Here is a 14211-nt window from a genome sequence, read left to right as displayed (position 1 = left end):
GAGGGAGACAGGTTTGAGAGTTCAGACTTGAGATGAGAAAGATGTTGTTTTCTGGCTCTCCTGAGGGTGGGCACACACTTGTTCCGAGCTTTATGGAAGGAACCGAGATTGCCTTCAGTTGGATTTGCCTTCCATGAGGTGAATGCACATTGTTTCAGGACAACTGCCTCGCCACAAGCTTCAGTGTACCATGAGTGGGAGGAATGGTCAGCCAACTGAAGATGAGAGGAGATCAATCTGTGCGAGAGAGAAAGAGAAAGAGAAAGAGAAAGAGAAAGAGAAAGAGAAAGAGAAAGAGAAAGAGAAAGAGAAAGAGAAAGAGAAAGAGAAAGAGAAAGAGAAAGAGAAAGAGAAAGAGAAAGAGAAAGAGAAAGAGAAAGAGAAAGAGAAAGAGAAAGAGAAAGAGAGAGAGAGAGAGAGAGAGAGAGAGAGAGAGAGAGAGAGAGAGAGAGAGAGAGAGAGAGAGAGAGAGAGAGAGAGAGAGAGAGATTATTTGAAAGAATTCCCAGGACGAGTTAATGCCAGAGAAGGTCACGATGGGAGACCAGTCTATAAGTTTGATGGCTGCTTGAAGACCCTACCAGTCAGCCTGAGTGAAATGCCAGACTTGATGTCGCTGAGATAGTTCTCTGATGACAGCCAGAGAGATGTCCACTTTGACAAGCATGTGTTCAGATGAACCGATTGGAGCGGAGAAAGAACAGCAGATATTTTTTAGGGAAATTGGTCAAAATCAGATCCAGAATAGCTGGAGTACCGTTGGTTGAGATCCGGGTCAGGAAGATGACAGATCGTGTCAGTCCCAATGAGTCGCAGAAGTCTTTTGTGTAAGTGCCATGGTAGGTGAGAGAGGTACCCTTACCCAACCAACTGGCATGATGACAATTGAAGTCACCACAAGTGAGGAAGAGAGAGAGTTGGGATGAGAGGCAAGAAGTTGGTCCAATTGATGACAATTGTGGTCACCATGATATAAACATGAGGTGGGAGTGGAGGGAAGCCGTAGCCAGAGGTATTCCTGGGGAAGTGGGGGAGTGAGGGCAGTGCATGGAGAGTGAGGATGGAGTAGCTGATGAAGAGAGAAACTCCGCCGCCAGGAGAAAGCTCAGGTCTGACATACCAGAGGAGGGAGTAACCAGGGAGAGATACTAGGGAGTCAGAGACGTTTTGAAGGAGGAAAGTTTCTGTTAAGCAGATTATGTTTGGTTTGTCAGTGGCAACATGTACGGAAAGATCTGTCAGGTTAAAGCGAAGGCCCCAGATGTTTGAGGTCCACAATGTAAAGGAAGTGGGAGGGGAGGAGACTTTGGGTGCAGGAGAGGGGAGGGGGTGGGATGAGGGAGGAGATGGGGGGAGGTAAGGAGAGTTGTTGAAAGAGTGCGGGGGATTGCAGAAGTGCAAGGGGAGAGGGCCGGATGAGAAGGAGAAAAGGCTCTGTGGTGATGGGTTGAAATACAATGGGGAGTAAAAAGAGAGGGGGCAGGGGGAAGGAGGAAGTTATGTGGATGTGAGGAGGGGGTGCAACTTTGAGAAGGAGAAGTGAGGGGGAGATTGGAAGGAGAACAGTGAGAGGGGAGAGTTGAAGGAGAAGGGTGAGGGGAGTTTTTGAGAAAGGTGAGAGGGAAACTTGTAGGGGGAAGATTGTGAAGGTTGCTTTGAGAAGGAGGGGTGAGAGGGAAGCTTTGAGAGGGAAGGGAGATGATAAGAGCAGGCATGGCCAAGGTGCAGGAGGGTAATGGGAGAGGTGGAAAGAGGGGAAGGATGAGACTTGGTCATGGTATGTTGAAGAAGGGAGCGGGCAAGGTGGAGGTACAATATTTGAGGGGTTGTGAAGAGGCGGAGGTGTGATGAAAGGAAAGAAGGAGCATGCTTGTGATGTTGAGAAGTGGACTGATTGAGAGAGTGAGATATCCGTTAGGTTAGAATAGAGCCCACAGATGTTAGAACACCACACACTTTGGGACAACAGAGGAGGAGCTGATACTGAAGCAGAAAACAGTGAAGAGGTGCCAAGGACGGAGGGAGGATGAGGGGCATGATGGGAGGGGTAAGGAGAGGGGATAACAGATGAGGGGTTAGGAGGATGTAGATTTAAGAAGGTGGGGTGAATTGGCACAGAAGTTGGGGGAAAAAAGGACAATTGATGGAACATGAACACGCATTGCAAACTAGGATTTTAAAATTTTTAAACATTTTTTTGTTTTTTCTAAAAATATTTCTTAATGTCTGCGCCAAATATCATAGTGTATAATCTCAGAGAGTGTTCATTTTCTCGCATTTAATTTTTGTAGAATTGTGTTTTTTTAAGTTGTACTTATTTGCATCCTTATTACAAACAAGGACAAATGTGTCCAAGAGCAGCGTCCTAAAGGTTTTGTTGGCTAAAAAAAAAAAATAAAAAAATAAACAACAACAACTTCCGATATTTCGTCACATGTCTTGATTAAGCCAATCCCGAAACCCGTCATAATGTATTTACGTTTTTACGATATATCGTGTATTTACGAAATAAATAATGTATTTACGAAATTACAATACGATAAATGGAATAATCTTTAAATTGTAACGTGAACTTTTCAAAACTTTAAAGCAAATGTCCGAATATATTTAAAAGTTCATGATAGACGCTCTCAAAAGGCACCGTCTATGTGAGGATGTGTACATGTGCTTAATATTTAAGGAGATCCGGATCTTGTATATACAAGAGCAGAGTCCTTGAGATTAAGGTTTTCTCTTCACAAGAAGAAGAAGAAGAAGAAGAAGAATAAGAAGAAGAAGAAGAAGAAGAAGAATAACGCCGAGCTCTCTATGTGCAGCGTTCGCTACGCGAGACGCTGCTAAAAATATTAGTTGAATTTTCGCTGAACATAACATTTCCACTCTGGCATTTATGCTTCCGGGTGTACAAGTGTTTCTTAAAGTTCTATTCAATTACATCATTGCAATAATTTTATTTCCATTTTATTTGCAGAAAAAATTGTTTTTTGGTGCATTTATATGTAGTTCTATTGTTTAAAATAAAAATTAACTTGTAATTTTAAAGTCTGTTATCGCTTGTATTCGCATAATTAACTTTTGAAATAAAAATTATCAATATTTTTCAACGAACAAAATAAGATTCTGAATTTGATATTCTACATTTTATAAATCATCCATCGAGTTATTTTGATATTTTTTGTTTGAATTTGCTTCTTTAACATTTTTTGTCTCCTTTTTTAATGCAATTTTTAAAAGTTCTGAAAAAACCATTTTTTCGGTTCTTGAGAAAATGTATTATGAAAAGTAGGGCTATGCAACTTTCTTGCATTTTTCATCACCCTTTATTACTTGTAATTTTACTTCGACTTATTTCGAAAAATATAGACAAAAAAAGTAGAGGTTGAGAAAATTTAAAGAAAGCAGAATTTTTAGTAAAAAATTGTTTTTCAAAAGAAAAAAGGGGTACACTGGCAAAAAGTGCTTCAGAAAATGAGGTAAAATGATGGAAAAATGAGAAAAAGAAAATGGGGTAAAAGTGGTGAAAAATAAGGGCTGAACCAGAAAAATTATTTTTGTGTGAAAATGAGCCAGAACAAATATATTCTCCCTACTTACACTATTTATTATGTCCAACTGCATTGGACGAACCAGTCTTTCAAAATAAGTGCATTTGGTGTTATCGCGATGATGCTGATGTGAAACCAACAGCTTTACATTTTGGTCATGACATATTTTAATAAGACCAAACACTTAGTCTCTTGAAGCTCACTGCAACTTAAGTCCAAAATCTAATTTTACCAATTTGAAGCAAAAAAAAAAAATTAAATGGCAATACTAAACAAACAATATTGTTGATGCAGAAGATAAAATGATAAAGAAAATAAAATAAACCAATAGAGAAAGATCAGAAAAAACCTATTAAATGATGATAACACTCAAACTAACTCATTGATTAATAGGATATTTGAGAAGATGCCAAGATGGTAGAAACCATTATCTGTTCGCAGGCAGGGCAAGCAGCAGGAAGAGAAGAGTCAGTCTCACAAATGAACCAGTTATTTGTTGGAACATTCAACCAGCAGCTGTGTCAAAGTGTCACGGGAGTTTTCAAATTGGACCAGTATCAAAATGGCTCAACCACACCAATCGTTCTTGACTTCTGCTTTCACGTTGCCTCAAAGTGACAATGAAAAAGGCAGAATAACAAACTTTGAAAAGTAAGGAAAAGACAGGAAGGAGAATTTTTGCAAAGGGCTCCAGAAATCCCTCGTCACAGAGATCACCCACATACCCAATGAGCAGATTTGTCAAACAATGGAATCTCTACCTTCCAGGAAATTACCTGACATAAAATTCGGTTGTTGCTTAGTTGGCACTGTAGTTTGTGGTCCTGTGTGGAAAACAATGTACATCATGGGAGCAAAAACATGAGCCAATACCAAGGACAGATACAATAAAGAAATATTTTCATGTGATGAGCAATAAAATGAGAAAATACTGGAACATTACCTTTTACAGTGTTGTATCATGAAAAGAACAGCAATCTTAATTTTATTTGTAATCTGTAGTAAAGCAAATATTTTGTGTGTAAATGAGGAAAAATCCTTCGAATTCAAATGTACAGTCGTTGCAAGTGTGCATGAACTTACAATAGTACTACTCCGATTGGGATTATAACTCGGGCCGCAAACTTAGTCTAATGGTCTGACGTTAGTTAAATCCCATGTTCATTCGCACACATTTGTAGATTGTTGACTACCGTAAATAAAATTAACTCCTTTATTAAGAAGAGGTTTTAAGAGGAAGAAAAATGCTTGTTCAAACCATTCGGTGATCGAATTCCAAGTTTGAAAATTAGATGTTCTCTGAGCTTCCTGGAGTTGCTTGTTCCCTGAAAGCCTTGGGACATTCCACAAACAGCCATGTGATGTATCCAGGCTGGTTTAAAAAGTCGAGCAACTGGCTCGTGAAGATCATTGCTGTTCACTCGAATATCATTTAAGTATTTGTGAAACTGGTCACCAAGCCATCGACCAGTATCGGAAATGTAGAACTTGTTGCAGAGAGTGAATGAGATACAATAAATTATATATAAAGGAGGCGTGTTGAGTTATCATATCACAAAGTCCAAATGGCCTGTGATATCGAGTGAGTCATTTGGTCCTGAAATTGAAGTTGTGAGGTGAAGAAAACAACTATTAGAACAGTTCCTTGAACAATTTACAGTGGCTGGTTGGAGGGTAGATCCCAAGGTACTTTTAAATTTAAAATATCTTCAGCTCCAGTTCCGTTTCACAGAAAAAAAACAAGAGATGGTGACTTGTGATTTTCCAGGAATATCTCATGCGATTCACAAAAAGTGACTTGTTATGGGCACCATCCGGCTGAAGACCCACAGCAAAGTTCATGTCTGAACCTCATGTTTTGGGTGCAAACTGCAGCACACTGGGAGCCAAAATCGATCAAAATCCATCTATCCCACTTTTCACACACCACACGCATATTTTAAAATGAAATACAGAGTATAATATCCAATAAGTAATAATTTTAATATCTGAAATGTTTTCATACACAGTAATTTTGGGAACAACATACAACTGAAGGTAATTGAAGATATATGGTAAATGCTTATTACATATAATTATTATATCATTGTCCATATTTCTAATTGAAGTAATACTGTCAGTTCAGATACATTTCTATTGATAGTTCAATGACACAATATCCGATTATAATCGTATTATAATTATATAATAATGATAATTATCAGTGCCACTCTAAATCGACAAGCTGTATGTCGGTTCCTCTTCTGCTTTATCAACAGCATTGAGATCATCATCCATATGTTGACAAATGTGATGCAGCATCAAATCCCCTTCAAATCATGAAATCTGGGAACAACCTTCATAAAACTTCCACCCATTCCCTGCATAATTGGAAATGGCTGGAGCACATTTGAGGGCATTTTTCAAAAATTGAAGCCAAATAGTTTGTGTGCTTGATCTTTCAACAAGAACTGACCTGCAATGTGGAAGTATTCCTGGGTTGCTTTCTTTAATGCTGTCAAGGGCCAAATTAATCCTTGATTCTGGGTGAAGTGGCTTGATAGAGTAGTATCAACCAAGCATCCATTACACTTTATAACTGTGGTTTTCTATGGTGGGCACAAACAAATGCTTCTATGATGGAGATAGTATTTGGTGATACGTAACATGAGTCACTAAGCTTTGCGAAGGCATCCATGCTGGGTGGCTTCATTGTTCTTCATCAATCCCAGGGGATGTATTTTCCATTTTCGTGCCAAAGATGCAGTGACAATACATTCTGAAAAAGCATGTATGGCTGGAAGGGAAGAATATAGTTTAGGACCCAGAGACTCAGCACAGGCAGAAATATGGATGGACCTATGACTACTGTTTGTTCTGGATCCCAGATCCATCCAAATGTTTGAAGCAATGTTATGCATGGGAATTTTTGTTGCAAAATCTACATTGTCCATTTTGACCATCATAGCTGCATCATTAAAACCCCATGCTGCCCATTTTATCGTGATCTCTGCATCATCTATTTCTCAATCTCGGACAATTTCTCTTTTTGTGACCGGCTCTTTTCTGCACACAATTGTAAAATATATATATGTTCTTGGAAAAATTCCTGAAAAAGGTTTTATTGTAGAACTTTGAAGTTGTGAGTGTAAAAAAACCTCTTTGTGGGACAACAAACTTAGCTTTCTTTCCAGCGCTCTTTTTGGAATGGTTGTGTGATTTTTTTTAGAACAAATACCATGATATCATGGCTTTCTCCATAGGTTTCTTGTCAGTAGCATTCACAAATTTCTGTATATCTAGAAGGGCTTTTTGACCCCTTTGTTCTCAATGACCTAATGTTTGCTGCAATGTTTCATTGTTGAATGCCTTTACTTCTTTTTTTTTGAGTTCCAAAATGTAAAATAGAAACAGGTTTTGTTTTGTTCACAGCATGTTCAGGTTGAGCCTCTGTATTTTGGGTCTTCTGACATATTTCTGTATTAATTATCACCTGAAACAAATGCGATGAAAGAGTTGTTAGCCACCACCAATAAGATGAGAAAGCAAGTTAAAAAGGACAAAAGGTACAGAAGCTAAATGTACGTTTCACTTTTGGTTATTCTGAGCTGGAATAACAAACTACAAATCTAAATTTTATTATAAGTGTCCATGCCCTGGTTAGGTAAGTTTTCAGATGATAAGTTTAAACCTGAAAGCACAATATCATGATAATATACATGATATATCCATCTAAAACGAAGTGAAACAATGCAAATGAATGCCGGTACAATGAACACAAGACTTTCAAATCTCTTGCATTTTCTTTCAATATGCAAACACGATCATAATGATGATAAATATTTAACAATAAATGAGAAGGTGACAATGACTACCGAGTATAATAAACACAAGACTGGCAAATGTCTATATATATATATATATATATATATATATATATATATATATATATATATATATATATATATATGTATATATATATGTATTATATATATATATATATATATATGTATATATGTATATATATATATATATATATATATATATATATATATATATATATATATATATATAGACATATACATATAGACATATACATATACATATATGTATGTATGTATATATATATATATATATATATATATATATATATATATATATATATATATATATATATATATATATATATAGACATATATATATATGTATGTATATATATATATATATATATATATATATATATATATATATATATATATATATATAGACATATACATATATGTATGTATATATATATATATATATATATATATATATATATATATATATATATATATATATATATATATATATATATATATATATATATATATATATATATATATATATAAAACCAAGAAAATTCATTTTTCCTAATCAGAGGTATTATTTTATCATGTTTGATATTAAAATTGCTCATCTGTGAAAAGCAGGTCTATATTATGTAACAACAGTTTGCTATATTTGATTTGATTTTATTGTTTGCTTGAGTTCAGGGTTTGCTGGTTTTTACTGGAAATAGAAAGTGCCTGCAAAGTTTGACCCCATGCTGGGGGACTGTGGCGGGGATGGTGTCGTTTCAATTTTTTTTTTTGTAAACTCCACTGATAGCCCTATCAGGAAATACCATCAAACCAAATGGCCTCAGACAAAAGATTAACCCCCCCCCCCTTTAGCTCATGGACGATTTGGTACAAAAGATGCTTCAAACAGCCCCGATAAGGATGCAGAAAAGATACCTTAGCACAGCTTCAAAGATTGAAGTGGACAGATATTGGTCTCTTTCTTTTCGTCAAATATAATCTTCTTCTTCTTCTTCTTTCGGCTGCTCCCGTTAGGGGTCGCCACAGCAGATCATCCGTATGATCCGCATAGTGATTTGGCACATGTTTTACGCCGGATGCCCTTCCTGACGCAACCTGGTCGCCTCTTACGACACAGGGATATGGTTCACCTATTTTAACCGGGGTATACACCGGTACTCATTTCGCCGACCTCGGAAGGATGACAGGCTGAGTCAACCCCCTGGTGTATTAATTCAGTGGCCCAACAGGGCTTGAACTCAGGACCTTTTGGATCCCAAGCCGCTGCCCTTACCACTGCGCCAACACCAGGCATTAAATATAATATGGGGTCAAAAGTTAAAATTTGATGTGAAAATAGGTTTCTGGTCAGCCAAGCGTTTATCTTTCAAGCAATCTAGACTGTCATGAGATGTGATGGTGCTTTGATCGATCGATCCACAACGGCAAGAGAGACCTTCCCAACTGAGAATTTATTTAGGAAACCAGATGTGACACGATAAAACACCGCAAACAAAGGGTCTCAGCCCTTCTTTCATTCCCATTAAAACCTATTTGGGCCTACATAGAACCTCCTCGAAGGTTCTTCTTTCTAAAAGCAACAAGTGTTTTCCCTGCATTTTAAAACCAAAATAACCTGAAAATTATCGCACCTCAGCGATTATTCTATACATGTCAAAGGCTAACCCCAATATGAAAACATCTTCCCTTTTTACACAAAACAAATTTTGGAATACATAGCTCTCAGCATACTAGTACTAACCTGCAGTACCCATACACTGCCCAACAGACATGCAAAGAATTTGTGACACAACATATTTGGCACAAACATACCTTGCCAAAGCCCCGAGAGATAAATGCAGGCAGATATTGGTCTGGTATTTTTCTTTCGATCTCATCGTCGTTAAAGGTTAAAGTTGGTCAAATTTATGGTTTGGGCCTGCAAGCCTTTATACTTGAAGTAATTCAGCCAACACCTGGCACAAGGATGCCTTGCCACAGTCTCATCATATTGAAGCAGGTAAACATTGGTCCGGTGTCTTTCTTTTGATTTTACAGGGGTCAAAGTGTGTGAAGCAGAGCAGAGGGGAGACATTGCATTCACTTGGTAATGTCTGGGATCCTATAGATTACATATTATTGAGCAAAGCTGCATGGTTTGTTAAACTCTGTGCTTAAACAGTGACAACATCACATGAAGGAGATGAAACTTATCATAGAATTCTGTTCATACATTCCACTACCAATTTTATTTAGGCCGATTGTTTTACTTATGGCTCTGCCTTATGACCAAAAAGATTACCCGAGGAGCCAGTTCCCTTAATACTGAGAGTAAGGATGGAGTCTGAGCTCAAGTCAGTGCTGGATGAAGCAGTGCTGGGCTGTGGTGTCACCATTTCAGAATCTGAGTATCATTGAGAATAATTTTAAGCTTGGAATGATGCAATGTAATATTATCCATGAGAAATAATTTCTTACAGTGTATGGAAATCAGGTGAGAGGCAAAATGTAACGTCTGTGCAAAGTAGCAGGAAAATGCTTGTGTAAGGTATAGGAACCATGATATACAGCCATAATTTTTATACGCCACAATCTTCACGTCATGGAAGAAGGAAGAACAAATTGAATGTGTAAAAGGTGAGGTTTGCTATTTGGACAAAACACTCATTTTATTTATGCAGATATATTGTACTTGTGACTCTGCTTTATGACCTGAAGGATTACCTGAGGCACCAGGGTTCTTAATGCTGACAGTAAGGATGGAGTCTGAGCTCAAGTCAGTGTTGGATGAAGCAGTACTGGGCTGTGAGGTCACCATTTCAGGATCTGAGTATCATCAAGAAGCATTAAGCTTTGAATGATGCAATGTAATATTATCAATGGGAAATAATTTCTTATGGTGTATGGAAGTCAGGTGAGAGGAATAAGTTAATGTCTGTGCGAAATAGCAGGAAAATGCTTACGGAAGGTAAAGCAACTATGACACACAGCCATAGTTTCTACATGCCACAATCTACAAACCATGTGAGAAAGAAGAACAAATTTTCATGCCTAAAAAGTTATAAATAAAGGCAACCACTTATTGTAATGCCAACAAAATTAATTATAATGGAATATGAAAGAAAACGTGGGAAACTCAGCAGAATAGGTTTACAAAATTGGGTTGTATTCAAAGGGATTACAAAACACATTCCTGTTGTGGTAGGACAGCATGTCTCCACTTGGATCTGATTAATAGAAGAAGCTCCAATCACCGTCGATGTGTGCCAACATGCCCACCCATCCATGAAAGCATACTCCCAATCGCTATTTTTCAAACCACAAAATTTACCACTGATCAATGTGTGAATTCCTGTTGCTTGGCTGTTATTAGCTCCAGTATAAGTTTTAAAATCCAAAAAGAGCAATTCACTGATGTTTTCTGACTGTACCTCTTTTCTTCATTATAACAGAGCACTTCATCGAAGCAAAAATGACTCGATCGCAAATGTCTGATGAAAAAGAACATCACATAAAACCTCAACGGACCGTTTTATATTGTGGGCAATATCCAAGATCAATGTCGGATGTGGGCAATGGAAGATGCATTCCCGGATCGATATGATGAACGAACACCCTCAAAACGAACAAACCCAATGATCAAGGAGCTCCTCATTTTTATCCGTGGGTAGTAAAAAAAAAAAAACACCCCACTGGCTGGCTGTTATATTGGAGGAATATTCAAAGGTGATGACAATTCGGCCACCTAAAAGAAATATCTTCCGATAGTGCAACGGGATTGATTCCATGATGGCAGGAAAAACTTCACAGTAATTCAGATAACCAATCCCCACTCCAAAATACAGAAATTTATGGCACCAACTAATCTGAAAAAGAGCAGTCTATATATATATATATATATATATATATATATATATATATATATATATATATATATATATATATATATATATATATATATATATATATATATATATATATATCTTCTTTTGGCTGCTCCCATTAGGGGTCACAACAGCGGATCATCCGTTATGATCCGCATAATGATTTGGCACAGGTTTTACGCCGGATGCCCTTCCTGACGCAACCCTGGTCGCCTCTTACGACACAGGGATATATATATATATATATATATATATATATATATATATATATATATATATATATATATATATATATATATATATATATATATATATATATATATATATATATATACATACATACATATATATATATATATATATATATATATATATATATATACATACATACATATATATATATATATATATATATATATATATATATATACATACATACATATATATATATATATATATATATATATATATATATATACATACATACATATATATATATATATATATATATATATATATATATATATATATATATACATACATACTATACAGTCATGGCCAAAAGTATAGACACTCTAGCACTGTTTTCAAATAATGCACCATTACTTCCAGAAAATTGTTGAAATGAAAAAATATTTTGGTATCCACTCGTGTATTTCTTTGGTTTTCAGTGGAACAAAACAAAAAAAGCTGAAAAAAAAATCACAAAATCTTAGCTTATTCCACACATAAATCCTAAAATGGCCTGGACAATATTATTGGCACCTTTCAGAAGTTGTTAGAAATCATTAGATTTCAAGCAGGTGATTCTCATTTACCTTGGAATTGAACTCACCTGTGGTGAGTTGCAGGTGCCTGCAATATAAAAATCACCCATTCAACCAGTTTGAATAGAGAAAAGGAGTAATCCTGCTGTTTTGTGTCACTGTGTGTGCTGCAATGAGCATGGAGAAAAGAAAACTAGTGAATAGTCTGAGGAGGTCAGACACAAGATTGCAGCCAAACATGGACAATCTCAAGGCTACAAATCCATCTCCAGAGATCTTGATGTTCCTGTGTCCACCGAACTTAATGTAATCAGGAAGTTTAAGGTCCATGGCACTGTCGCCAACCTCCCTGGACATGGCCGCAAGAGAGAACTCGATCAAAGATTACAGCGAAGGATTGTTCGAATGGTGGATAGAGCACCTTGATCAACTGCCAAACAGATTCAAGCTGACCTTTAGACACAAGGTATGACAGTTTCAACTCACACCTTCCGTTGCCAACTCAATGAAACAGGGTTCTCTGGTAAAAGATCCAGAAGGACCCCACTGCTGAGAGAGACAGACACAAGAAAGCCTGACTGGAGTTTACCAAAACACACCTGAACAATCCAAAATCCTTGTGAGAGAAGTTCCTGTGGACAGATGAGACCAAATTAGAGCTTTTTGGTAAAGCACATCATCTCTATGTTTACAGAATACAAAATGAACCCTTCAAATAAAAGAACACCTTCCCTACAGTCAAACATGGAGGAGGTTCACTGATCTTTTGGGGTTGCTGTGCTGCCTCTGGCACTGGGTGCCTTGAATGTGTGCATGGTATCACGAAATCAGGAGATTCCGAAGACATTGAGGAGCGCAATGTTCAACTCGGTGTCAGAAAGCTGGGTCTCTGTCGAAGGTCATGGGTCTTGCAGCAGGACAATTACCCCAAAAACACTTCAAAAAGCACCCAGGAATGGTTCAAGACAAAACGCTGGACTGTTCTGAAGTTGCCAGCAATGAGTCCAGATCGAAATCCCATTGAACACCTGTGGAGAGATCTGAAAACAGTAGTTGGGAGAAGACACCTTCAAATGTGGGAGAACTGGAGCAGTTTGCACAAGAAGAGTGAGCCAAACTGCCAGTAGAGAGGTGGAGGAAGCTCATTCATGGCGATTGGAAGTGCTTGACTGCAGTGATTTTGTCCAAATGCTGTGCTACCAAATATTAAGTCAAGGGTGTTGATAATTTTATCAATGGCATTTCTTTTTATTTTCTGATTTAAAAGGATATATTAAGTTCTGAATCAAAAACAAAGGTTCTGCAATATTAACAGTGAAATAAAGAATTCTGGACACCAAATACTTTGGTGAATTTCAACTTATTTTTAGAGAAAATTGTGAGTTATTTGAAAGAAGTGCAAGGGTGCCAATATTTTTGGCCGTGTTTTAACATTTGCATGCGGTACATGCTTGGGATCCTCATTGGTATGCATTGCTGTCTGCGCTCTCGCTGATGATGAGCCAATAAGCGATGAAACCAGTCCAGCAGCTGAGTGGGCATGTTGCATTGGGATTCTCATGTGTGTACTATTTGTGAATGTCTTTATAGCTGTGGAGGAACTCTGGGAAGGGCTTGAAGCAGCAAAGTGCTTACCTTGTGTAGGCCTTCTTGGTTGCTTAATGCAGCAGTTTCAGCAAGAGGAGCATGGGAGGTGTTTAAATATTATGCTGTAAATAAACAGGAATACATTATTGCGTGGAGCTGGTGTGAAAAAAATTCTGACTCAACCTGGGACTCAAACCCAAGGACCTCATTGCTTACGCACGACAGTCCGCTGAGCTGTTGAGTCTTCAGGATAGCCTCGGAGATTTCTCACACCAACACTGCAAGCATTATAATGGCCATCGTCTTACATGCCTGCAAGGCAGTGTGTGTGTGTGTGTGTGTGTGTGTGTGTGTGTGTGTGTGTGTGTGTGTGTGTGTGTGTATGTGTGTGTGTGTGTGTGTGTGTGTGTGTGTGTGTGTGTGTGTGTGTGTTTTTGAGATAACTATCATATAGAGATTTCATAAACTGGAATAAATTCCTGCGTGGGGCTCGTATGAAAAAAAGTCTGACAATCCGCAACTCAAACCCAAGGACCTCATTACTTACATGGTGACAGCCCACTTCGCTGTTGAGTCTTCCGGCTATCCTCGGAAATTTCTCACACTA

General features: G+C 37.4%; 1 protein-coding gene across 11 annotated transcripts in view; it reads right to left on the bottom strand.

The window, feature by feature from the left end:
- LOC147033930 (disintegrin and metalloproteinase domain-containing protein 12-like) overlaps window positions 1-14211 on the bottom strand; it is a 135776-nt gene that overhangs the window by 37174 nt on the left and 84391 nt on the right. For 3 of the 11 annotated variants that reach the window (XM_085873424.1, XM_085873430.1, XM_085873496.1), the window contains exons 19-21: window positions 10091-10192; window positions 9669-9770; window positions 4322-4369 (exon numbers count right to left, since the gene is read on the bottom strand). The exons of 2 other annotated variants lie outside the window; for them this stretch is intronic. In XM_085873424.1, coding sequence (XP_085729550.1) covers window positions 4322-4369; window positions 9669-9770; window positions 10091-10192 — 252 coding nt within the window. Of the gene's footprint in view, window positions 1-4321; window positions 4370-5509; window positions 7018-9668; window positions 9771-10090; window positions 10193-14211 lie in introns of those variants that run through there. 6 more of the 11 variants (XM_085873448.1, XM_085873469.1, XM_085873459.1 and 3 more) reach the window with 4 other exon arrangements.

This window comes from Eptatretus burgeri, chromosome 1 (assembly GCF_056783735.1).
Source record: "Eptatretus burgeri isolate ZD-2024b chromosome 1, Ebu_testis_v1, whole genome shotgun sequence".
Classification (NCBI taxonomy): Eukaryota; Metazoa; Chordata; class Myxini; order Myxiniformes; family Myxinidae; genus Eptatretus; species Eptatretus burgeri.
The sequence above is the reverse complement of the archived record's forward strand: the minus strand, read 5'-3'. Positions and strand labels throughout refer to the sequence as shown.